A 27,286-nucleotide genomic window follows, 5' to 3' on the forward strand; every position below is an offset into this window, starting at 1 on the left:
AGGTGGGCTGCAGGTATTTGAATGGTATGTTTTCCACCTCCACAAGGTCTTATAGAACAATGTAATCTGGCAGGCCGGATGGACGAGGCCCCAGTGAGAGGAGAGCTAAGGAATGAACAAGGGGAGATTGGAATCAGCTTCCACAGGCTGAAATAACACCCTGTATACTGCTGCTTCAGACCGGGCAGAGAAAGAAACAAAACACAAGTGGGGATAGAGAGGGACAAAGAAAGAGAGTGAAAGAATTAAATTAGACTTCATGTGCCCTAAACCCCCTCTAAAATCCGCTGGCAAATCCGTCTTTGGTTCAGCAGGGTTTTACTCTTCTCCTTATATAGAATAATCTACAGCTGATCTCTGCTCAGAATCATGGAGTAAAGATGGAGATGATTTTGTGAGAGTGTACTGGTACATCGGGGTGTGTGTGTGTGTGTGTGTGTGTGTGTAGATGTGTGTGTGTGTGTGTGTGTAGATGTGTGTGTGTGTGTGTGTGTGAGACCACTGGTGTACTAGTGTGACACTGTGTTTGGATACAGGGCAGCAGATGAGGAATGTATCGTTACCGCCCCTTCCACCCTGCAGGTCTAGACCACGGATCATCAACTCGTTTCGGCCGCGGGACCATTTTTTGCTTGAGCGGATGGCCGGGGAGGGGGACGGAACATAATTACAAATCATTTGTAGACTGCAAATTGACCGCAAGAAGCCCAAACAGATATTATGTTTGACCCATTGTTTGATACCGTTATTCATGGCACGTTTTTACAGCCCGGTACTGGGTTACCTTCAGACGACTCCCATGAAGCTTTTGTGCCTCGTAGAGCTAAAGTGTCCTCTTTAGATATTGGTTTGTAAGCTCCAACGGTTCGGTCTGGACAGTCGGTTTTGTGAGAAGACCTCTTCAGGCGACTGCCGTAAAAGCTTGTGGGTGTCGCAGAGCAAAACAACCAAAACTAACTAGATGGAATAGAACTTTATACTGGTAAAAAGGGCTGAGCTGTAGTGAAACTGCACAGATTACTTGGTGTTCATCTCCTGCATTAGAACACCTGGTCATTACTTGGTGTTCATCTCCTGCATTAGAACACCAGGTTATTACTTGGTGCTCATCTCCTGCATTATAACATCAGGTCATTACTTGGTGCTCATCTCCTGCATTATAACACCAGGTCATTACTTGGTGTTCATCTCCTGCATTAGAACACCAGGTCATTACTTGGTGCTCATCTCCTGCATTAGAACACCAGGTCATTACTTGGTGCTCATCTCCTGCATTATAACACCAGGTCATTACTTGGTGCTCATCTCCTGCATTATAACACCAGGTCATTACTTGGTGCTCATCTCCTGCATTATAACACCAGGTCATTACTTGGTGCTCATCTCCTGCATTATAACACCAGGTTATTACTTGGTGCTCATCTCCTGCATTATAACACCAGGTCATTACTTGGTGCTCATCTCCTGCATTATAACACCAGGTCATTACTTGGTGCTCATCTCCTGCATTACAACACCAGGTCATTACTTGGTGCTCATCTCCTGCATTAGAACACCAGGTCATTACTTGGTGCTCATCTCCTGCATTAGAACACCAGGTCATTACTTGGTGCTCATCTCCTGCATTAGAACACCAGGTCATTACTGGTTTTGACTGAGCAGTGGGCAGTCCTTTACCTCTGGTTGGGTTTTGTGACTAGGCAGTCCTTTACCTCTGGTTGGGTTTTGTGACTAGGCAGTCCTTTACCTCTGGTTGGGTTTTGTGACTAGGCAGTCCTTTACCTCTGGTTGGGTTTTGTGACTAGGCAGTCCTTTACCTCTGGTTGGGTTTTGTGACTAGGCAGTCCTTTACCTCTGGTTGGGTTTTGTGACTAGGCAGTCCTTTACCTCTGGTTGGGTTTTGTGACTAGGCAGTCCTTTACCTCTGGTTGGGTTTTGTGACTAGGCAGGGCTGTCCTGTATTAATTAGCTGTGTACATCCACAATCCCACTACCTCAACCCAATCGAGATGGTTTGATCTGAGTCGGACCGCAGAGTGAAGGAAAAGCAGCCAGGTGGCATTCCAGATGAAGCTGGTTGAGATAATGCCAAGATTGTGCAAAGCTGTCATCAAGGCAAAGGGTGGCTATTTGAAGAATCTCAAATATAAAATATATTTTGATTTGTTTAACACTTTTTTGCTTACTACATGATTCCATATGTGTTAGTTCATAGTTTTGATGTCTTCGCTATTATTCCACAATGTAGAGAATAGTAAAAAATAAAGAAAAACCCTGGAATGAGTAGGTGTGTCCAAACTTTTAGCGGGTAGTGTATATATACATTTATACTACTGACTACGACATTGCTTATCCTAATATTTATATATTTATTCATTACATTCTTTTACTTTTAGATGTGTGTGTATTGTTAGATATTACTGCACTGTTGGAGCTAGGAACACAAGCATTTCACTACACCCTCAATAACATCTGCTAAATATGTGTATTCAACCAATACAATTTGATTTGGTTTGTGTGTTGACTATGAACTGGGCAGTGTTCTGGCTATGTGAAGTTTTGTCAGTATGACTTATACTTGGAGCCTATTTGGGACTAGGCTCCAAGTATAACCGTCGGAGTCGGTCCCTCTCCTTGTTCGGGCGGTGTTCGGCGGTCGACGTCACCGACCTTCTAGCCATCATTCGCTTTCCTGCGCTTGACTTCCCTGCCACCGACACCCATTGCAGCAGGCTTGTACTGTATTTCTGCTCCGGGTGAATACTGATCTTACACTCTGGCTGTGTGGTGAGTCTGAGTGTCTCGGATCTCTCTCCAGGGCCGTTGTCGTTGTAGGCCACCACTCTGAAGGAGTAGGTCTCCTCTGGCTTCAGGTTACTGACAGTCATCTGGAGGGTCTCTGCCTCCGACACGTTCACAGACCTCTCCCTGAAACAGCAACAGACACAGAATACTCCCTGTAATTACAAACACAGTCATAGAGACTGCTCCCTCAAACAACAACAGCCACGGACTGCTCCCTCAAACAACAACAGCCACGGACTGCTCCCTCAAACAACAGACAGAGAGACAGAGTAGACAAACACACAGACACACACACACACAGACACACACAGACACACACACACACACACACACACACACACACACACACACACACACACACACACATAGACACAGACACACACACACACACACACACACACACACACACACACACACACACACACACACACACACACACACACATAGACACACACACACACACACACACATAGACACACACACACACACACACACACACACACACACACACACACACACACACACACAGACACACACACACACACACACACACACACACACACACACACACACACACACACACACACACACACACACACACAGATACACAGACACAGACACAGACTCCCAGTAAGGAGAAACAGGATGTTACGAATCCCGCCGAGGATGGTGCCTCTTCCCGTTCGGGCGGTGCTCGGCGGTCGTCGTCTCCGGTCTACTAGCTGCCACCGATCCCCTTTTCTGTTTTCTTTTGAGTTTGTCTAATTTGTATCACCTGTTTTGTGTTTAGGGTAGGGGGTTATTTAAACCCAGTTGGCCCGCCGACTTTTGTGCGGGCTTGTTTTTCTGTTTGTGTTGGTGGTGTTCCTTATAGTGGATTTCAGTCCTACTTCAGTCCTACTTTTATTATTATACAGTATTTTGACGCGCCCGTTGTTTGTGTGGCGTCGCCGTTTATGTGATTATTTCTGGGTGAAATAATAAATCCACTCGATTGAGATTACCCTGCTCTCTGCACCTGACTCTTTCATGTCCACCATTGGAACTGTTACACAGGATCAGAATAAAGCACTGGAAATGGCATCAGACGGCCTTTCCAAAATCCCATTCAATCCATATAATCCCTGCTGCAGAAACGGTAATCCCAGGGGATTACAGCACCTCTTCTTCCCCATTCAAACCTCACTGACTAGATGGGCCCTGAGATGGATTTTTTTTTAAATACTATTTAAAGTGATGATCAGTGACTGCTCTGCCAATATTGCTCTCCCAGTTCCCGCCCCCCCAGCCCCCTGCATCCAGCAACTTGAGGGAGGTCTGTCAAATGCTCAGTCTGCTCTGCTCTCAAGTGGTTGGCCAGGGACCTTGGTAAAGTCTCACCTAACTCAACAAATAGCTGGCAGATGACTCTGTTATTTCTTATGGGAATGAGCTGAATAACCACTATGACTTTAAATCTCAGAGGTGCCTTGGGCTATTGTACCTAAACGTGCATTTGTGTTCAGGACTCGTGTCCTGACATTCTGGTTGTCTAGGAAACATGGTTAAACGGTTCTGTCTCTGATGAAGACATTGGGGTAAATTATTATTTCTAGTGGAGTATTTGCATATGATCTTATTGAACTTTGTCCCATAGTATGTAATAGAGACACGAATCAGCAAAATACTCATCCTAGTTTAATTAAGAAGAGACATTTTGAAAGGTTTTCTCCTCTTTGGTTTTAACTTATGATTTCACCACGGTCTCCTATATCCCCGACCGTGAGCTCTAGAAATGTTCTCCTACATATTTAATCATTTGGCAGATAAACACGCCCCTTTTAAACAATTCAGAGTCAAAGATAGATCTACCTCTTGATTTTGTTTCGGAGCTAACTGAGCTCATTCAGATGAGAAATCCGGCCTTGGCCAAAGCAAGGAAAACTGACACTGTAGCGGACTGGCAATCGATCAGACAACTGAGAATGTCACGCCCTGACCTTAGTTCCTTTTTTATGTCTCTATTTTTGGTTTGGTCAGGGCGTGAGTTGGGGTGGGCAATCTATCTTTTTGTTCTATGTTTTCTATTTCTAGGTGTTTGGCCGGGTGTGGTTCTCAATCAGAGGCAGCTGTCTATCGTTGTCTCTGATTGAGAATCATACTTAGGTAGCCCTTTTACCCACCTGTGGTTTGTGGGTAGTTGTTTTCTGTTTTGTGTTGCTGCACCTGACAGGCCTGTTTCGTTTTCGTTCTCTTTGTTATTTTGTTTAGTGTTCTGTTTTAATAAATATAACACGAAGACTTACCACGCTGCGCGTTGGTCCGACTACTCTTCATCCGACGACGGATATCGTCACAGAGAAACAGATTTCTACATTTCTACGCTCTATGTCTGATTATGTTGGGGATCCGTATCAGCGTTTCTCTTCTTCCCGGCGCCGAAGTTCCGTTAGTTTATGTCACGTTAATACAATGCTATGTTTTCATTTATAAAGGCCTTTTACTAAACGTTCCACCGTACCGAACATCATTACCTAACTTTAGACATATGAGTTACAACTTCTTGGTCTCAGGGGATGGTTTAACTCTGGAAATTAATTTGGTCTCTACTGAGTTAAGTAAATCAACTTTTAGTTTAATTGCACCTTATTTGTGGAACAATCTTCAAGAGTATTTAACCGTACCTGTTGACCCTGTAGTATTTAACCGTACCTGTTGACCGTGTAGTATTTAACCGTACCTGTTGACCGTGTAGTATTTAACCGTACCTGTTGACCCTGTAGTATTTAACCGTACCTGTTGACCCTGTAGTATTTAACCGTACCTGTTGACCCTGTAGTATTTAACCGTACCTGTTGACCCTGTAGTATTTAACCGTACCTGTTGACCGTGTAGTATTTAACCTACCTGTTGACCCTGTAGTATTTAACCGTACCTGTTGACCCTGTAGTATTTAACCGTACCTGTTGACCCTGTAGTATTTAACCGTACCTGTTGACCCTGTAGTATTTAACCGTACCTGTTGACCCTGTAGTATTTAACCGTACCTGTTGACCCTGTAGTATTTAACCGTACCTGTTGCCCCTGTAGTATTTAACCGTACCTGTTGACCCTGTAGTATTTAACCGTACCTGTTGACCCTGTAGTATTTAACCGTACCTGTTGACCCTGTAGTATTTAACCGTACCTGTTGACCCTGTAGTATTTAACCGTACCTGTTGACCGTGTAGTATTTAACCGTACCTGTTGACCGTGTAGTATTTAACCGTACCTGTTGACCGTGTAGTATTTAACCGTACCTGTTGACCCTGTAGTATTTAACCGTACCTGTTGACCGTGTAGTATTTAACCTACCTGTTGACCCTGTAGTATTTAACCGTACCTGTTGACCGTGTAGTATTTAACCGTACCTGTTGACCGTGTAGTATTTAACCGTACCTGTTGACCGTGTAGTATTTAACCGTACCTGTTGACCGTGTAGTATTTAACCTACCTGTTGACCGTGTAGTATTTAACCGTACCTGTTGACCATGTAGTATTTAACCGTACCTGTTGACCGTGTAGTATTTAACCGTACCTGTTGACCCTGTAGTATTTAACCGTACCTGTTGACCGTGTAGTATTTAACCGTACCTGTTGACCGTGTAATATTTAACCGTACCTGTTGACCCTGTAGTATTTAACCTACCTGTTGACCCTGTAGTATTTAACCGTACCTGTTGACCCTGTAGTATTTAACCGTACCTGTTGACCCTGTAGTATTTAACCGTACCTGTTGACCCTGTAGTATTTAACCGTACCTGTTGACCCTGTAGTATTTAACCGTACCTGTTGACCCTGTAGTATTTAACCGTACCTGTTGACCCTGTAGTATTTAACCGTACCTGTTGACCCTGTAGTATTTAACCGTACCTGTTGACCGTGTAGTATTTAACCGTACCTGTTGACCGTGTAGTATTTAACCGTACCTGTTGACCCTGTAGTATTTAACCGTACCTGTTGACCGTGTAGTATTTAACCGTACCTGTTGACCCTGTAGTATTTAACCGTACCTGTTGACCCTGTAGTATTTAACCGTACCTGTTGACCCTGTAGTATTTAACCGTACCTGTTGACCCTGTAGTATTTAACCGTACCTGTTGACCCTGTAGTATTTAACCGTACCTGTTGACCGTGTAGTATTTAACCGTACCTGTTGACCCTGTAGTATTTAACCGTACCTGTTGACCCTGTAGTATTTAACCGTACCTGTTGACCCTGTAGTATTTAACCGTACCTGTTGACCGTGTAGTATTTAACCGTACCTGTTGACCCTGTAGTATTTAACCGTACCTGTTGACCCTGTAGTATTTAACCTACCTGTTGACCCTGTAGTATTTAACCGTACCTGTTGACCGTGTAGTATTTAACCGTACCTGTTGACCCTGTAGTATTTAACCGTACCTGTTGACCCTGTAGTATTTAACCGTACCTGTTGACCCTGTAGTATTTAACCGTACCTGTTGACCCTGTAGTATTTAACCGTACCTGTTGACCCTGTAGTATTTAACCGTACCTGTTGACCGTGTAGTATTTAACCGTACCTGTTGACCGTGTAGTATTTAACCGTACCTGTTGACCCTGTAGTATTTAACCGTACCTGTTGACCCTGTAGTATTTAACCGTACCTGTTGACCCTGTAGTATTTAACCGTACCTGTTGACCGTGTAGTATTTAACCGTACCTGTTGACCCTGTAGTATTTAACCGTACCTGTTGACCCTGTAGTATTTAACCGTACCTGTTGACCCTGTAGTATTTAACCGTACCTGTTGACCCTGTAGTATTTAACCGTACCTGTTGACCGTGTAGTATTTAACCGTACCTGTTGACCCTGTAGTGTTTAACCGTACCTGTTGACCCTGTAGTATTTAACCGTACCTGTTGACCGTGTAGTATTTAACCGTACCTGTTGACCCTGTAGTATTTAACCGTACCTGTTGACCCTGTAGTATTTAACCGTACCTGTTGACCGTGTAGTATTTAACCTACCTGTTGACCGTGTAGTATTTAACCGTACCTGTTGACCCTGTAGTATTTAACCGTGCCTGTTGACCCTGTAGTATTTAACCGTACCTGTTGACCGTGTAGTATTTAACCTACCTGTTGACCGTGTAGTATTTAACCGTACCTGTTGACCCTGTAGTATTTAACCGTACCTGTTGACCCTGTAGTATTTAACCGTACCTGTTGACCCTGTAGTATTTAACCGTACCTGTTGACCCTGTAGTATTTAACCTACCTGTTGACCGTGTAGTATTTAACCGTACCTGTTGACCCTGTAGTATTTAACCTACCTGTTGACCCTGTAGTATTTAACCGTACCTGTTGACCCTGTAGTATTTAACCGTACCTGTTGACCGTGTAGTATTTAACCGTACCTGTTGACCCTGTAGTATTTAACCGTACCTGTTGACCCTGTAGTATTTAACCGTACCTGTTGACCCTGTAGTATTTAACCGTACCTGTTGACCCTGTAGTATTTAACCGTACCTGTTGACCGTGTCGTATTTAACCGTACCTGTTGACCCTGTAGTATTTAACTGTACCTGTTGACCGTGTAGTATTTAACCGTACCTGTTGACCCTGTAGTATTTAACCGTACCTGTTGACCCTGTAGTATTTAACCGTACCTGTTGACCCTGTAGTATTTAACCGTACCTGTTGACCCTGTAGTATTTAACCGTACCTGTTGACCCTGTAGTATTTAACCGTACCTGTTGACCCTGTAGTGTTTAACCGTACATGTTGACCGTGTAGTATTTAACCGTACCTGTTGACCGTGTAGTATTTAACCGTACCTGTTGACCGTGTAGTATTTAACCGTACCTGTTGACCGTGTAGTATTTAACCGTACCTGTTGACCGTGTAGTATTTAACCGTACCTGTTGACCGTGTAGTATTTAACCGTACCTGTTGACCGTGTAGTATTTAACCTACCTGTTGACCCTGTAGTATTTAACCGTACCTGTTGACCCTGTAGTATTTAACCGTACCTGTTGACCCTGTAGTATTTAACCGTACCTGTTGACCGTGTAGTATTTAACCGTACCTGTTGACCCTGTAGTATTTAACCGTACCTGTTGACCCTGTAGTATTTAACCGTACCTGTTGACAATGTAGTATTTAACCGTACCTGTTGACCGTGTAGTATTTAACCGTACCTGTTGACCGTGTAGTATTTAACCGTACCTGTTGACCCTGTAGTGTTTAACCGTACCTGTTGACCGTGTAGTATTTAACCGTACCTGTTGACCGTGTAGTATTTAACCGTACCTGTTGACCGTGTAGTATTTAACCGTACCTGTTGACCCTGTAGTATTTAACCGTACCTGTTGACCGTGTAGTATTTAACCGTACCTGTTGACCCTGTAGTATTTAACCGTACCTGTTGACCGTGTAGTATTTAACCGTACCTGTTGACCCTGTAGTATTTAACCGTACCTGTTGACCCTGTAGTATTTAACCGTACCTGTTGACCGTGTAGTATTTAACCGTACCTGTTGACCCTGTAGTGTTTAACCGTACCTGTTGACCGTGTAGTATTTAACCGTACCTGTTGACCGTGTAGTATTTAACCGTACCTGTTGACCGTGTAGTATTTAACCGTACCTGTTGACCCTGTAGTATTTAACCGTACCTGTTGACCGTGTAGTATTTAACCGTACCTGTTGACCGTGTAGTATTTAACCGTACCTGTTGACCGTGTAGTATTTAACCGTACCTGTTGACCCTGTAGTGTTTAACCGTACCTGTTGACCCTGTAGTATTTAACCGTACCTGTTGACCGTGTAGTATTTAACCGTACCTGTTGACCCTTTAGTATTTAACCGTACCTGTTGACCGTGTAGTATTTAACCGTACCTGTTGACCGTGTAGTATTTAACCGTACCTGTTGACCCTGTAGTATTTAACCGTACCTGTTGACCGTGTAGTATTTAACCGTACCTGTTGACCCTGTAGTATTTAACCGTACCTGTTGACCCTGTAGTATTTAACCGTACCTGTTGACCGTGTAGAATTTAACCGTACCTGTTGACCGTGTAGTATTTAACCGTACCTGTTGACCGTGTAGTATTTAACCGTACCTGTTGACCTTGTAGTATTTAACCGTACCTGTTGACCGTGTAGTATTTAACCGTACCTGTTGACCCTGTAGTATTTAACCGTACCTGTTGACCGTGTAGTATTTAACCGTACCTGTTGACCCTGTAGTATTTAACCGTACCTGTTGACCCTGTAGTATTTAACCGTACCTGTTGACCGTGTAGTATTTAACCGTACCTGTTGACCGTGTCGTATTTAACCGTACCTGTTGACCGTGTAGTATTTAACCGTACCTGTTGACCGTGTAGTATTTAACCGTACCTGTTGACCGTGTAGTATTTAACCGTACCTGTTGACCCTGTAGTATTTAACCGTACCTGTTGACCCTGTAGTATTTAACCTACCTGTTGACCGTGTAGTATTTAACCGTACCTGTTGACCGTGTAGTATTTAACCGTACCTGTTGACCCTGTAGTATTTAACCGTACCTGTTGACCCTGTAGTGTTTAACCGTACCTGTTGACCGTGTAGTATTTAACCGTACCTGTTGACCGTGTAGTATTTAACCGTACCTGTTGACCGTGTAGTATTTAACCGTACCTGTTGACCCTGTAGTATTTAACCGTACCTGTTGACCGTGTAGTATTTAACCGTACCTGTTGACCGTGTAGTATTTAACCGTACCTGTTGACCTTGTAGTATTTAACCGTACCTGTTGACCGTGTAGTATTTAACCGTACCTGTTGACCCTGTAGTATTTAACCGTACCTGTTGACCGTGTAGTATTTAACCGTACCTGTTGACCCTGTAGTATTTAACCGTACCTGTTGACCCTGTAGTATTTAACCTACCTGTTGACCGTGTAGTATTTAACCGTACCTGTTGACCCTGTAGTATTTAACCGTACCTGTTGACCCTGTAGTATTTAACCGTACCTGTTGACCCTGTAGTATTTAACCGTACCTGTTGACCCTGTAGTGTTTAACCGTACATGTTGACCCTGTAGTATTTAACCGTACCTGTTGACCCTGTAGTGTTTAACCGTACCTGTTGACCCTGTAGTATTTAACCGTACCTGTTGACCCTGTAGTATTTAACCGTACCTGTTGACCGTGTAGTATTTAACCGTACCTGTTGACCCTGTAGTATTTAACCGTACCTGTTGACCGTGTAGTATTTAACCGTACCTGTTGACCCTGTAGTATTTAACCGTACCTGTTGACCCTGTAGTATTTAACCGTACCTGTTGACCCTGTAGTATTTAACCGTACCTGTTGACCCTGTAGTATTTAACCGTACCTGTTGACCCTGTAGTATTTAACCGTACCTGTTGACCCTGTAGTATTTAACCGTACCTGTTGACCCTGTAGTATTTAACCGTACCTGTTGACCCTGTAGTGTTTAACCGTACATGTTGACCGTGTAGTATTTAACCGTACCTGTTGACCGTGTAGTATTTAACCGTACCTGTTGACCGTGTAGTATTTAACCGTACCTGTTGACCGTGTAGTATTTAACCGTACCTGTTGACCGTGTAGTATTTAACCGTACCTGTTGACCGTGTAGTATTTAACCGTACCTGTTGACCGTATAGTATTTAACCTACCTGTTGACCCTGTAGTATTTAACCGTACCTGTTGACCCTGTAGTATTTAACCGTACCTGTTGACCCTGTAGTATTTAACCGTACCTGTTGACCGTGTAGTATTTAACCGTACCTGTTGACCCTGTAGTATTTAACCGTACCTGTTGACCCTGTAGTATTTAACCGTACCTGTTGACAATGTAGTATTTAACCGTACCTGTTGACCGTGTAGTATTTAACCGTACCTGTTGACCGTGTAGTATTTAACCGTACCTGTTGACCCTGTAGTGTTTAACCGTACCTGTTGACCGTGTAGTATTTAACCGTACCTGTTGACCGTGTAGTATTTAACCATACCTGTTGACCGTGTAGTATTTAACCGTACCTGTTGACCCTGTAGTATTTAACCGTACCTGTTGACCGTGTAGTATTTAACCGTACCTGTTGACCCTGTAGTATTTAACCGTACCTGTTGACCGTGTAGTATTTAACCGTACCTGTTGACCCTGTAGTATTTAACCGTACCTGTTGACCCTGTAGTATTTAACCGTACCTGTTGACCGTGTAGTATTTAACCGTACCTGTTGACCCTGTAGTGTTTAACCGTACCTGTTGACCGTGTAGTATTTAACCGTACCTGTTGACCGTGTAGTATTTAACCGTACCTGTTGACCGTGTAGTATTTAACCGTACCTGTTGACCCTGTAGTATTTAACCGTACCTGTTGACCGTGTAGTATTTAACCGTACCTGTTGACCGTGTAGTATTTAACCGTACCTGTTGACCGTGTAGTATTTAACCGTACCTGTTGACCCTGTAGTGTTTAACCGTACCTGTTGACCCTGTAGTATTTAACCGTACCTGTTGACCGTGTAGTATTTAACCGTACCTGTTGACCCTGTAGTATTTAACCGTACCTGTTGACCGTGTAGTATTTAACCGTACCTGTTGACCGTAGAGTATTTAACCGTACCTGTTGACCCTGTAGTATTTAACCGTACCTGTTGACCGTGTAGTATTTAACCGTACCTGTTGACCCTGTAGTATTTAACCGTACCTGTTGACCCTGTAGTATTTAACCGTACCTGTTGACCGTGTAGTATTTAACCGTACCTGTTGACCGTGTAGTATTTAACCGTACCTGTTGACCGTGTAGTATTTAACCGTACCTGTTGACCTTGTAGTATTTAACCGTACCTGTTGACCGTGTAGTATTTAACCGTACCTGTTGACCCTGTAGTATTTAACCGTACCTGTTGACCGTGTAGTATTTAACCGTACCTGTTGACCCTGTAGTATTTAACCGTACCTGTTGACCCTGTAGTATTTAACCGTACCTGTTGACCGTGTAGTATTTAACCGTACCTGTTGACCGTGTCGTATTTAACCGTACCTGTTGACCGTGTAGTATTTAACCGTACCTGTTGACCGTGTAGTATTTAACCGTACCTGTTGACCGTGTAGTATTTAACCGTACCTGTTGACCCTATAGTATTTAACCGTACCTGTTGACCCTGTAGTATTTAACCTACCTGTTGACCGTGTAGTATTTAACCGTACCTGTTGACCGTGTAGTATTTAACCGTACCTGTTGACCCTGTAGTATTTAACCGTACCTGTTGACCCTGTAGTATTTAACCGTACCTGTTGACCGTGTAGTATTTAACCGTACCTGTTGACCCTGTAGTATTTAACCGTACCTGTTGACCCTGTAGTATTTAACCGTACCTGTTGACAATGTAGTATTTAACCGTACCTGTTGACCGTGTAGTATTTAACCGTACCTGTTGACCGTGTAGTATTTAACCGTACCTGTTGACCCTGTAGTGTTTAACCGTACCTGTTTTTCCGTGTAGTATTTAACCGTACCTGTTGACCGTGTAGTATTTAACCGTACCTGTTGACCGTGTAGTATTTAACCGTACCTGTTGACCCTGTAGTATTTAACCGTACCTGTTGACCGTGTAGTATTTAACCGTACCTGTTGACCCTGTAGTATTTAACCGTACCTGTTGACCCTGTAGTATTTAACCGTACCTGTTGACCCTGTAGTATTTAACCGTACCTGTTGACCGTTTAGTATTTAACCATACCTGTTGACCCTGTAGTATTTAACCGTACCTGTTGACCCTGTAGTATTTAACCGTACCTGTTGACCGTGTAGTATTTAACCGTACCTGTTGACCCTGTAGTGTTTAACCGTACCTGTTGACCGTGTAGTATTTAACCGTACCTGTTGACCGTGTAGTATTTAACCGTACCTGTTGACCGTGTAGTATTTAACCGTACCTGTTGACCCTGTAGTATTTAACCGTACCTGTTGACCGTGTAGTATTTAACCGTACCTGTTGACCGTGTAGTATTTAACCGTACCTGTTGACCTTGTAGTATTTAACCGTACCTGTTGACCGTGTAGTATTTAACCGTACCTGTTGACCCTGTAGTATTTAACCGTACCTGTTGACCGTGTAGTATTTAACCGTACCTGTTGACCCTGTAGTATTTAACCGTACCTGTTGACCCTGTAGTATTTAACCGTACCTGTTGACCGTGTAGTATTTAACCTACCTGTTGACCGTGTAGTATTTAACCGTACCTGTTGACCCTGTAGTATTTAACCGTACCTGTTGACCGTGTAGTATTTAACCTACCTGTTGACCCTGTAGTATTTAACCGTACCTGTTGACCCTGTAGTATTTAACCTACCTGTTGACCGTGTAGTATTTAACCGTACCTGTTGACCCTGTAGTATTTAACCGTACCTGTTGACCCTGTAGTATTTAACCGTACCTGTTGACCCTGTAGTATTTAACCGTACCTGTTGACCCTGTAGTGTTTAACCGTACATGTTGACCCTGTAGTATTTAACCGTACCTGTTGACCCTGTAGTATTTAACCGTACCTGTTGACCCTGTAGTATTTAACCGTACCTGTTGACCCTGTAGTGTTTAACCGTACCTGTTGACCGTGTAGTATTTAACCGTACCTGTTGACCCTGTAGTATTTAACCGTACCTGTTGACCGTGTAGTATTTAACCGTACCTGTTGACCCTGTAGTATTTAACCGTACCTGTTGACCGTGTAGTATTTAACCGTACCTGTTGACCCTGTAGTATTTAACCGTACCTGTTGACCGTGTAGTATTTAACCGTACCTGTTGACCCTGTAGTATTTAACCTACCTGTTGACCCTGTAGTATTTAACCGTACCTGTTGACCCTGTAGTATTTAACCGTACCTGTTGACCCTGTAGTATTTAACCGTACCTGTTGACCCTGTAGTATTTAACCGTACCTGTTGACCCTGTAGTGTTTAACCGTACCTGTTGACCGTGTAGTATTTAACCGTACCTGTTGACCCTGTAGTATTTAACCGTACCTGTTGACCGTGTAGTATTTAACCGTACCTGTTGACCCTGTAGTATTTAACCGTACCTGTTGACCGTGTAGTATTTAACCGTACCTGTTGACCCTGTAGTATTTAACCGTACCTGTTGACCGTGTAGTATTTAACCGTACCTGTTGACCCTGTAGTATTTAACCGTACCTGTTGACCGTGTAGTATTTAACCGTACCTGTTGACCCTGTAGTATTTAACCGTACCTGTTGACCGTGTAGTATTTAACCGTACCTGTTGACCCTGTAGTATTTAACCGTACCTGTTGACCCTGTAGTATTTAACCGTACCTGTTGACCCTGTAGTATTTAACCGTACCTGTTGACCCTGTAGTATTTAACCGTACCTGTTGACCCTGTAGTATTTAACCGTACCTGTTGACCGTGTAGTATTTAACCGTACCTGTTGACCCTGTAGTATTTAACCGTACCTGTTGACCCTGTAGTATTTAACCGTACCTGTTGACCCTGTAGTATTTAACCGTACCTGTTGACCCTGTAGTATTTAACCGTACCTGTTGACCCTGTAGTATTTAACCGTACCTGTTGACCCTGTAGTATTTAACCTACCTGTTGACCCTGTAGTATTTAACCGTACCTGTTGACCGTGTAGTATTTAACCGTACCTGTTGACCCTGTAGTATTTAACCTACCTGTTGACCCTGTAGTATTTAACCGTACCTGTTGACCCTGTAGTATTTAACCGTACCTGTTGACCCTGTAGTATTTAACCGTACCTGTTGACCCTGTAGTATTTAACCGTACCTGTTGACCGTGTAGTATTTAACCGTACCTGTTGACCCTGTAGTATTTAACCGTACCTGTTGACCCTGTAGTATTTAACCGTACCTGTTGACCCTGTAGTATTTAACCTACCTGTTGACCCTGTAGTATTTAACCGTACCTGTTGACCGTGTAGTATTTAACCGTACCTGTTGACCCTGTAGTATTTAACCGTACCTGTTTACCCTGTAGTATTTAACCTACCTGTTGACCCTGTAGTATTTAACCGTACCTGTTGACCGTGTAGTATTTAACCGTACCTGTTGACCGTGTAGTATTTAACCGTACCTGTTGACCGTGTAGTATTTAACCGTACCTGTTGACCGTGTAGTATTTAACCGTACCTGTTGACCGTGTAGTATTTAACCGTACCTGTTGACCCTGTAGTATTTAACCGTACCTGTTGACCGTGTAGTATTTAACCGTACCTGTTGACCGTGTAGTATTTAACCGTACCTGTTGACCCTGTAGTATTTAACCGTACCTGTTGACCGTGTAGTATTTAACCGTACCTGTTGACCGTGTAGTATTTAACCGTACCTGTTTGACCCTGTAGTATTTAACCGTACCTGTTGACCGTGTAGTATTTAACCGTACCTGTTGACCGTGTAGTATTTAACCGTACCTGTTGACCGTGTAGTATTTAACCGTACCTGTTGACCCTGTAGTATTTAACCGTACCTGTTGACCCTGTAGTATTTAACCTACCTGTTGACCCTGTAGTATTTAACCTACCTGTTGACCGTGTAGTATTTAACCGTACCTGTTGACCGTGTAGTATTTAACCGTACCTGTTGACCCTGTAGTATTTAACCGTACCTGTTGACCCTGTAGTATTTAACCGTACCTGTTGACCGTGTAGTATTTAACCGTACCTGTTGACCCTGTAGTATTTAACCGTACCTGTTGACCCTGTAGTATTTAACCGTACCTGTTGACCCTGTAGTGTTTAACCGTACCTGTTGACCGTGTAGTATTTAACCGTACCTGTTGACCCTGTAGTATTTTAACCGTACCTGTTGACCGTGTAGTATTTAACCGTACCTGTTGACCGTGTAGTATTTAACCGTACCTGTTGACCGTGTAGTATTTAACCGTACCTGTTGCCCCTGTAGTATTTAACCGTACCTGTTGACCCTGTAGTATTTAACCGTACCTGTTGACCCTGTAGTATTTAACCTACCTGTTGACCCTGTAGTATTTAACCTACCTGTTGACCCTGTAGTATTTAACCGTACCTGTTGACCCTGTAGTATTTAACCGTACCTGTTGACCCTGTAGTATTTAACCGTACCTGTTGACCCTGTAGTATTTAACCGTACCTGTTGACCCTGTAGTATTTAACCGTACCTGTTGACCCTGTAGTATTTAACCGTACCTGTTGACCCTGTAGTATTTAACCTACCTGTTGACCGTGTAGTATTTAACCGTACCTGTTGACCCTGTAGTATTTAACCGTACCTGTTGACCCTGTAGTATTTAACCGTACCTGTTGACCCTGTAGTATTTAACCGTACCTGTTGACCGTGTAGTATTTAACCGTACCTGTTGACCGTGTAGTATTTAACCGTACCTGTTGACCCTGTAGTATTTAACCGTACCTGTTTACCCTGTAGTATTTAACCTACCTGTTGACCGTGTAGTATTTAACCGTACCTGTTGACCGTGTAGTATTTAACCGTACCTGTTGACCCTGTAGTAATTAACCGTACCTGTTGACCGTGTAGTATTTAACCGTACCTGTTGACCGTGTAGTATTTAACCGTACCTGTTGACCCTGTAGTAATTAACCGTACCTGTTGACCGTGTAGTATTTAACCGTACCTGTTGACCGTGTAGTATTTAACCGTACCTGTTGACCCTGTAGTATTTAACCGTACCTGTTGACCCTGTAGTATTTAACCGTACCTGTTGACCCTGTAGTATTTAACCTACCTGTTGACCGTGTCCTGGGAGTAGTAGATGCCGTAGGTCTGGACAGTTCCTCTGGTCTCCTGCGGGGGGCGCCAGCTGAGGCGGACAAAACGGCTGGACACTAGGACAGGGGCCACGTCACGGGGAGCAGAGGGGAGGAGGACACCTGAGCTGGGGACAACTGGTGGGGGAGGAGAGGAGTAAGTCAAAGAAGTAGGGGACTCAGGGCTAGGGACCTGAGGAGCTGGTGTTGGGCTGACTACTGGTTCTAGGTAGGTATGTTAGTTATTTAGGAAGGAGGGAGGGAAGGAAGGAAGGGAAGACGAGGAGATAGAGAAGGAGGAGGAGAGGAGGGAAGGAGGGAGGGAGGGAGGAAGACGGCGAGGACGAGGGAGTGAGGGAGGAAGGGAAGTGAGGATGGGGAGGAAGAAGAGGAGGAGAGAAGGGAAGGAGGACATGGACGAGGGAGGGAGGGAGGGAGGGAGGGAGGGAGGGAGGGAGGGAGGGAGGGAGGGAGAATAGGACGAGGACAAGGGAGGGAATGAATAAGACAAGAGGAGTATGGCCGATGGAATGAGAAGATAAGGAAAGAAAGGAAGAACAAGTGATAAAGAAGATCATAGACAATATCATTATTTTCAGTAAAGATAGTTTAATACAGTGCAGTAGAAGTGTCATTCAGAAGATACAGTAGCAGTTAAAGAGAGGAGAGAGAGAGAGAGAGAGAGAGAGAGAGAGAGAGAGAGAGAGAGAGAGAGAGAGAGAGAGAGAGAGAGAGAGAGAGAGAGAGAGAGAGAGAGAGAGAGAGAGAGAGAGAGAGAGAGAGAGAGAGAGAGAGAGAGAGAGAGAGAGAGAGAGAGAGATATGTTTAAAGTTGAGTAGCTGAATGTAAAGCGGTGGTTACAGCATTGTATGTAATATACCGTAACATTGTATGTAATATACCGTAACATTGTATGTAATATACCGTAACATTGTATGTAATATACCGTAACATTGTATGTAATATGATGTAACATTGTATGTAATATACCGTAACATTGTATGTAATATACCGTAACATTGTATGTAATATACCGTAACATTGTATGTAATATACCGTAACATTGTATGTAATATACCGTAACATTGTATGTAATATGATGTAACACTGAATATCCTGTTGACTGTATGTTGGTGACATGATAAATGTATGGATCTGAAGCCATGTATGTTCTGGAATGAGATCAGACATGTTCAGACGGACATGCCATCATTAAAGGAATGTATTGATACAGTCATGTTACTGTTTGACATCAAGGCATTACTTATGGACAACATATGCCATTGATTCATCAAAACTGGGATATATATGGAATGAAAGCTAACTATAATCCTAAGGCTAACTAAATTATAAAGGCTAACTATAATGATAAAGGCTAACTATAATGATAAAGGCTAACTACAGTGGGGCAAAAAAGTATTTAGTCAGCCACCAATTGTGCAAGTTCTCCCACTTAAAAAGATGAGAGAGGCCTGTAATTTTCATCATAGGTACACTTCAACTATGACAGACAAAATGAGAAAAAGAAATCCAGAAAATCACATTGTAGAAATCCAGAAAATCACAAATCACATGAATTTATTTGCAAATTATGGTGGAAAATAAGTATTTGGTCACCTACAAACAAGCAAGATTTCTGGCTCTCACAGACCTGTAACTTCTTCTTTAAGAGGCTCCTCTGTCCTCCACTCGTTACCTGTATTAATGGCACCTGTTTGAACTTGTTATCAGTATAAAAGACACCTGTCCACAACCTCAAACAGTCACACTCCAAACTCCACTATGGCCAAGACCAAAGAGCTGTCAAAGGACACCAGAAACAAAATTGTAGACCTGCACCAGGCTGGGAAGACTGAATCTGCAATAGGTAAGCAGCTTGGTTTGAAGAAATCAACTGTGGGAGCAATTATTAGGAAATGGAAGACATACAAGACCACTGATAATCTCCCTCGATCTGGGGCTCCACGCAAGATCTCACCCCGTGGGGTCAAAATGATCACAAGAACGGTGAGCAAAAATCCCAGAACCACACAGGGGGACCTAGTGAATGAACTGCAGAGAGCTGGGACCAAAGTAACAAAGCCTACCATCAGTAACACACTACGCTGCCAGGGACTCAAATCCTGCAGTGCCAGACGTGTCCCCCTGCTTAAGCCAGTACATGTCCAGGCCCGTCTGAAGTTTGCTAGAGAGCATTTGGATGATCCAGAAGAAGATTGGGAGAATGTCATATGGTCAGATGAAACCAAAATATAACTTTTTGGTAAAAACTCAACTCGTCGTGTTTGGAGGACAAAGAATTCTGAGTTGCATCCAAAGAACACCATACCTACTGTGAAGCATGGGGGTGGAAACATCATGCTTTGGGGCTGTTTTTCTGCAAAGGGACCAGGACGACTGATCCGTGTAAAGGAAAGAATGAATGGGGCCATGTATCGTGAGATTTTGAGTGAAAACCTCCTTCCATCAGCAAGGGCATTGAAGATGAAACGTGGCTGGGTCTTTCAGCATGACAATGATCCCAAACACACCGCCCGGGCAACAAAGGAGTGGCTTCGTAAGAAGCATTTCAAGGTCCTGGAGTGGCCTAGCCAGTCTCCAGATCTCAACCCCATAGAAAATCTTTGGAGGGAGTTGAAAGTCTGTGTTGCCCAGCAACAGCCCCAAAACATCACTGCTCTAGAGGAGATCTGCATGGAGGAATGGGCCAAAATACCAGCAACAGTGTGTGAAAACCTTGTGAAGACTTACAGAAAACGTTTGATCTCTGTCATTGCCAACAAAGGGTATATAACAAAGTATTGAGATAAACTTTTGTTATTGACCAAATACTTATTTTCCACCATAATTTGCAAATAAATTCATAAAAAATCCTACAATGTGATTTTCTGGATTTTTTTCTTCTCATTTTGTCTGTCATAGTTGAAGTGTACCTATGATGAAAATGACAGGCCTCTCTCATCTTTTTAAGTGGGAGAACTTGCACAATTGGTGGCTGACTAAATACTTTTTTGCCCCACTGTATAATCATAAGGCTAACTATAATGATAGAGGCTAACTATAATCATAAAGGCTAACTATAACGATAAAGGCTAACTATAACGATAAAGGCTAACTATAACCATAAAGGCTAACTATAACCATAAAGGCTAACTATAACCATAAAGGCTAACTATAATGATAAAGGGTAACTATAATGATAAAGGCTAACTATAATGATAAAGGCTAACTTTAATGATAAGGGCTAACTATAATGATAAAGGCTAACTATAACCATAATGGCTAAACTATAATGATAAAGGCTAACTATAATGATAAAGGCTAACTATAATGATAAAGGATAACTATAATGATAAAGGCTAACTATAACCATAAAGGCTAACTATAATGATAAAGGCTAACTATAATGATAAAGGGTAACTATAATGATAAAGGCTAACTATAATGATAAAGGCTAACTATAATGATAAAGGGTAACTATAACATAAAGGCTAACTATAATGATAAAGGCTAACTATAACATAAAGGCTAACTATAATGATAAAGGGTAACTATAATGATAAAGGCTAACTATAATGATAAAGGCTAACTATAATAATAAAGGCTAACTATAACATAAAGGCTAACTATGACCATAAAGGCTAACTATAATGATAAAGGCTAACTATAATGATAAAGACTAACTATAATGATAAAGGATAACTATAACATAAAGGCTAACTATAATGATAAAGGCTAATTATAATGATAAAGGCTAACTATAATGATAAAGGCTAACTATAATGATAAAGACTAACTATAATGATAAAGGCTAACTATAATGATAAAGGCTAACTATAATGATAAAGACTAACTATAATGATAAAGGCTAACTATAACATAAAGGCTAACTATAATGATAAAGGCTAACTATAATGATAAAGGCTAACTATAACCATAAAGGCTAACTATAATGATAAAGGCTAACTATAATGATAAAGGCTAACTATAATGATAAAGGCTAACTATGACCATAAAGGCTAACTATAATGATAAAGGCTAACTATAATGATAAAGACTAACTATAATGATAAAGGATAACTATAACATAAAGGCTAACTATAATGATAAAGGCTAACTATGACCATAAAGGCTAACTATAATGATAAAGGCTAACTATAATGATAAAGACTAACTATAATGATAAAGGCTAACTATAATGATAAAGGCTAACTATAATGATAAAGGCTAACTATAACATAAAGGCTAACTATAACATAAAGGCTAACTATGACCATAAAGGCTAACTATAATGATAAAGGCTAACTATAATGATAAAGGCTAACTATAATGATAAAGACTAACTATAATGATAAAGGCTAACTATAACATAAAGGCTAACTATAATGATAAAGGCTAACTATAATGATAAAGGCTAACTATAATTATAAAGACTAACTATAATGATAAAGGCTAACTATAATGATAAAGGCTAACTATAACATAAAGGCTAACTATAACATAAAGGCTAACTATAACATAAAGGCTAACTATAATGATAAAGGCTAACTATAATGATAAAGGCTAACTCTAATCATATGGGCTAACTAAAACCATAAAAGCTATAACCAACATCTTGCCCCATTGAAACTAAAGAGAAGTAATGCCTGTCAGAGTGGGACTGGATCAACACTAGGAGCTCAGAATAGTCTGATACTGTAGGTAGAGAGACACTACTAGGTGTCAGACCAGGTGTGGTAACTCTAATACTGTAGGTAGAGAGACAACACTAGGTGTCAGATCAGGTGTGGTAACTCTAATACTGTAGGTAGAGAGACAACACTAGGTGTCAGATCAGGTGTGGTAACTCTAATACTGTAGGTAGAGAGACAACACTAGGTGTCAGACCAGGTGTGGTAACTCTAATACTGTAGGTAGAGAGATAACACTAGGTGTCAGACCAGGTATGGTAACTCTAATACTGTAGGTAGAAGGACAACACTAGGTGTCAGACCAGGTGTGGTAACTCTAATACTGTAGGTAGAAGGACAACACTAGGTGTCAGACCAGGTGTGGTAACTCTAATACAACACTAGGAGTCAGACCAGGTGTGGTAACTCTAATACTGTAGGTAGAGAGACAACACTAGGTGTCAGACCAGGTGTGGTAACTCTAATACTGTAGGTAGAGAGACAACACTAGGTGTCAGACCAGGTGTGGTAACTCTAATACAACACTAGGAGTCAGACCAGGTGTGGTAACTCTAATACTGTAGGTAGAGAGGCAACACTAGGTGTCAGACCAGGTGTGGTAACTCTAATACTGTAGGTAGAGAGACAACACTAGGTGTCAGACCAGGTGTGGTAACTCTAATACTGTAGGTAGAGAGACAACACTAGGAGTCAGACCAGGTGTGGTAACTCTAATACTGTAGGTAGAGAGACAACACTAGGTGTCAGACCAGGTGTGGTAACTCTAATACTGTAGGTAGAGAGACAACACTAGGTGTCAGACCAGGTGTGGTAACTCTAATACTGTAGGTAGAGAGGCAACACTAGGTGTCAGACCAGATGTGGTAACTCTAATACTGTAGGTAGAGAGGCAACACTAGGTGTCAGACCAGGTGTGGTAACTCTAATACTGTAGGTAGAAGGACAACACTAGGTGTCAGACCAGGTGTGGTAACTCTAATACAATACTAGGTGTCAGACCAGGTGTGGTAACTCTAATACTGTAGGTAGAGAGACAACACTAGGTATCAGACCAGGTGTGGTAACTCTAATACTGTAGGTAGAGAGACAACACTAGGTGTCAGACCAGGTGTGGTAACTCTAATACTGTAGGTAGAGAGACAACACTAGGAGTCAGACCAGGTGTGGTAACTCTAATACTGTAGGTAGAGAGACAACACTAGGTGTCAGACCAGGTGTGGTAACTCTAATACTGTAGGTAGAGAGATAACACTAGGTGTCAGACCAGGTGTGGTAACTCTAATACTGTAGGTAGAGAGACAACACTAGGTGTCAGACCAGGTGTGGTAACTCTAATACTGTAGGTAGAGAGACAACACTAGGTGTCAGACCAGGTGTGGTAACTCTAATACTGTAGGTAGAGAGACAACACTAGGTGTCAGACCAGGTGTGGTAACTCTAATACAACACTAGGAGTCAGACCAGGTGTGGTAACTCTAATACTGTAGGTAGAGAGGCAACACTAGGTGTCAGACCAGATGTGGTAACTCTAATACTGTAGGTAGAAACTGTGGCTGACTGAGGCCCAGTCCAAAAAGAAGCTGACAGGCTTGTCTCACCTCTGATAATGCTCTGATGCAGAATATGGTCATATCACACGCTAACCTCACACACACACACACACACACACACCAGCCCATGTCACACTCACCAGCCTTACAGCTTAACACACAACGTCGTCAGGGAATGAGTGTCAGAAGCACCAGCCTCACCCTGTTAACTCACTGAAGAACAGCACACACTTGGCACAACACAATCTCTGTCTAGGGTATTAGTACCACAAGGAAACATAACGTATGAACACATTTCATACAAAATATATCTGAAAAGAAAGAAGGTGAGATTTTCCACGGACTAACATCTTCACCCCCACATCTATTTACTGGGGTGAGAAGATGTTGTCTTTTGATAAAGGTGGTCGTAAAAATCCAATTTATCTGTCCAAACTCCCCGAGACAAAAGGTCAGAGGTCAGAGGTGCATCCTGTGGATATTGTTTAAATGCTTTGTCTTGTACCGTACAGTACGTCAATACTCTGCTACAGCTGCTAGAGTGCTAGGATACGTCCCAAAATCCCACCCTATTCCCTTTTTATAGTGCACTACTTTTGACCCAGGGCCCATAGAGAATAGGGTGCCATTTGGGTGAAACTCGACTGCTCCACTGCACTGACCTCCACACATCACACTTTGGGAGTAGAGCTATTAGACAAGCCTTAAGCCTCTGTCGGGAAAGGAAGGAGGGAGGGAGGTAGGCTACTTCCCAAATGGCCCCATATTCCCTATATAGTGCACTACTTTTGACCAGGGTCTATCTAGGGAATAGGGGGCCATTTGGGACGACTAGAAAGACGGAAGAGGGGGAGTGATGTGAACCCATTTTCCACTTTTCCTATTTGAAAGTCTCTGCGAAGTCAATTGATCAGACCAAAGATTTTCAGCTGCTGGACATAGACGATATACAAGGTGTAAGAGAAGGAGGAGGTGGCAGACACACCAAAGGGTGAGAAAAAAACTGAATGTAAAATATCTCCTTTCCTGCAAAGAGTGTAAACCATGGCCATTAGAACAACGATGAAAGAGTGTAAACCATGGCCATTAGAACAACGATGAAAGAGTGTAAACCATGTCCATTAGAACAACGATGAAAGAGTGTAAACCATGTCCATTAGAACAACGATGAAAGAGTGTAAACCATGGCCATTAGAACAACGATGAAAGAGTGTAAACCATGGCCATTAGATCAACGATGAAAGAGTGTAAACCATGGCCATTAGAAAAACGATGAAAGAGTGTAAACCATGGCCATTAGAACAACGATGAAAGAGTGTAAACCATGGCCATTAGAACAACGATGAAAGAGTGTAAACCATGTCCATTAGAACAACGATGAAAGAGTGTAAACCATGGCCATTAGAAAAACGATGAAAGAGTGTAAACCATGGCCATTAGAACAACGATGAAAGAGTGTTTGCACCCTGATAATGGTGCATTGTTAAGTCTGCATTTAGGAGAGAGAGATGATGATGTGTGTGTGTGTGTGTATGTGTGTGTGTGTGTGTGTGTGTGTCTGTGTGTGTGTGTGTGTGTGTGTCAGTGTTGGGGTCAATTTGAATTGATGTCAGTCAATTTGGATTTAAAATCCAAAAATGAAAAACTTTTTAAATAGCATCTCATTTTTAAGCTTATTGAAAAGTTATTGAAAATAGATGCCCTTCTAAAATGTTTTAATTGCTGCAACTGCAAGTGCATTTGTAAATCATGACCCATCTTGAGTTGGGCTCTGGGATGGTGCAATTGTTGAGAAGGTGAGCTTATGGTTGTGTGGGGGTAAGGGCTGAGTGTGTGTGGGTGTATGTGTGTATCCCACAACTGTTGCGAAGGAAGAAGTAAAAGATGTTAGGGACAATAGAGGATGATCCACAGATATATATAATACAAATCGAGGTGAGGGCAATGGAAATGCATATGGTAATTGATCTTCTTCAATTCGGTAAATGGCACTGTATGCTCTTTTCAAAGAATGGATCCCAGTCGGTTCAGGGCTATGGGATACAGGGGGTCGAGGGTGGTCTACCGGGCATTGGGATGACAAGCCATCTCGAGATGAGGCCTTTTAGCGGGTGGAATAGTAGGGACCAATTGGAGGTTTACTTAGTAGAAATGCAAATATCATGGTACAACTATATAGACACTCAATCATTATGTTACTTTTTAATAGTACGTTTACAAAAATATATTCTGATTAAAAGAATGAAAGGTGTGTCTCATTATGGTAAGTGGTGAAATAAGTATAGCCAGTTACAATTGTAATGGCTTAGCAGATAATAAGAAAAGACGATCAGTATTTACCTGGATAAAAGAGAAGGATTATAATATCTATTGTTTACAGGAAACCCATTCAACAGTTTTAGATGAAGTTTTGTGGAAAAAGAACTGGGGGGGCAAAATATATTTCTCCCATGGGCAAAGAAATTCAAAAGGGGTGATGGTTTTAATTAACAATAATTTTGATCCAAATGTGCAAATTGTCCAAACAGATCCTCAAGGTAGATGGATTATTTTAAATATGTTATTGGACAATAAACAAATATGGCTTGTTAACCTATACGGTCCGAATAATGATGATCCAAGCTTCTTTGAAAATATATATAAGAATTTATCAACTCTACAAGCAACACTAGACTCTATTATTATAGTGGGAGATTTTAATACGGTCTTAAATACCTCTATAGACCGGAAAGGAAATCACACTACAAACTATCACCCTCAGGCACTTAAGGAAATCATGAATGTCATGGATATATTGGAATTAGTGGATATATGGAGACTTAAATACCCTGATTTAGTGAGATATACATGGCGGAGGCTGAATCAAGCTAGTCGTCTTGACTACTTTCTTATACCATTCTCTCTGGCACCAAAAGTTAAAAAAGTGTTGATAGGGGACAGAATGCGGTCGGATCATCACATAATTGGCATATATATTTCTCTTACAGAATTTCCACGTGGGCGAGGATATTGGAAATTTAATCAAAGTCTACTAGATGATAAATTGTTTAGAACTAGGACAGAAGATTTTATAACTGACTTTTTCAGACATAACATAGGTACAGCAGATCCCCTTATTGTATGGGACACTTTTAAGTGTGCCTTTAGAGGCCATGCAATTCAGTACTCATCTATAAAACAAAGGGAATTTAGATCAAAAGAGTCCATATTAACAAAGGAAATTGAAGGACTAACAGTACAGTTAGATAGCAATAAAAACGGTACCATAGAGGCACAGAATAAGTTAGAGGAAAAACAAAAAGAAATGGAGGAACTTATTCAAGAAAGATCCAGTGTAATATATTATAAAAATAAAGCGAACTGGATGGAATATGGGGAAAAATGCACCAAATTCTTTTTCAATCTTCAATATAGAAATGCTACCAAAAAAAATGTATTAAAACTTGTTACAAATGAT

General features: G+C 41.9%; 1 protein-coding gene across 1 annotated transcript in view; it reads right to left on the minus strand.

Annotated features, from left to right (window-relative positions):
* LOC120026128 (netrin receptor DCC-like) overlaps nt 1-27,286 on the minus strand; it is a 177,344-nt gene that overhangs the window by 129,019 nt on the left and 21,039 nt on the right. The window contains exons 2-3 of the mRNA XM_038970949.1: nt 17,567-17,726; nt 2,774-2,928 (exon numbers count right to left, since the gene is read on the minus strand). Of these exons, the coding sequence (XP_038826877.1) occupies nt 2,774-2,928; nt 17,567-17,726 (315 nt within the window). The remainder of the gene's footprint in view (nt 1-2,773; nt 2,929-17,566; nt 17,727-27,286) is intronic.

Source organism: Salvelinus namaycush, chromosome 31, assembly GCF_016432855.1.
Source record: "Salvelinus namaycush isolate Seneca chromosome 31, SaNama_1.0, whole genome shotgun sequence".
Classification (NCBI taxonomy): Eukaryota; Metazoa; Chordata; class Actinopteri; order Salmoniformes; family Salmonidae; genus Salvelinus; species Salvelinus namaycush.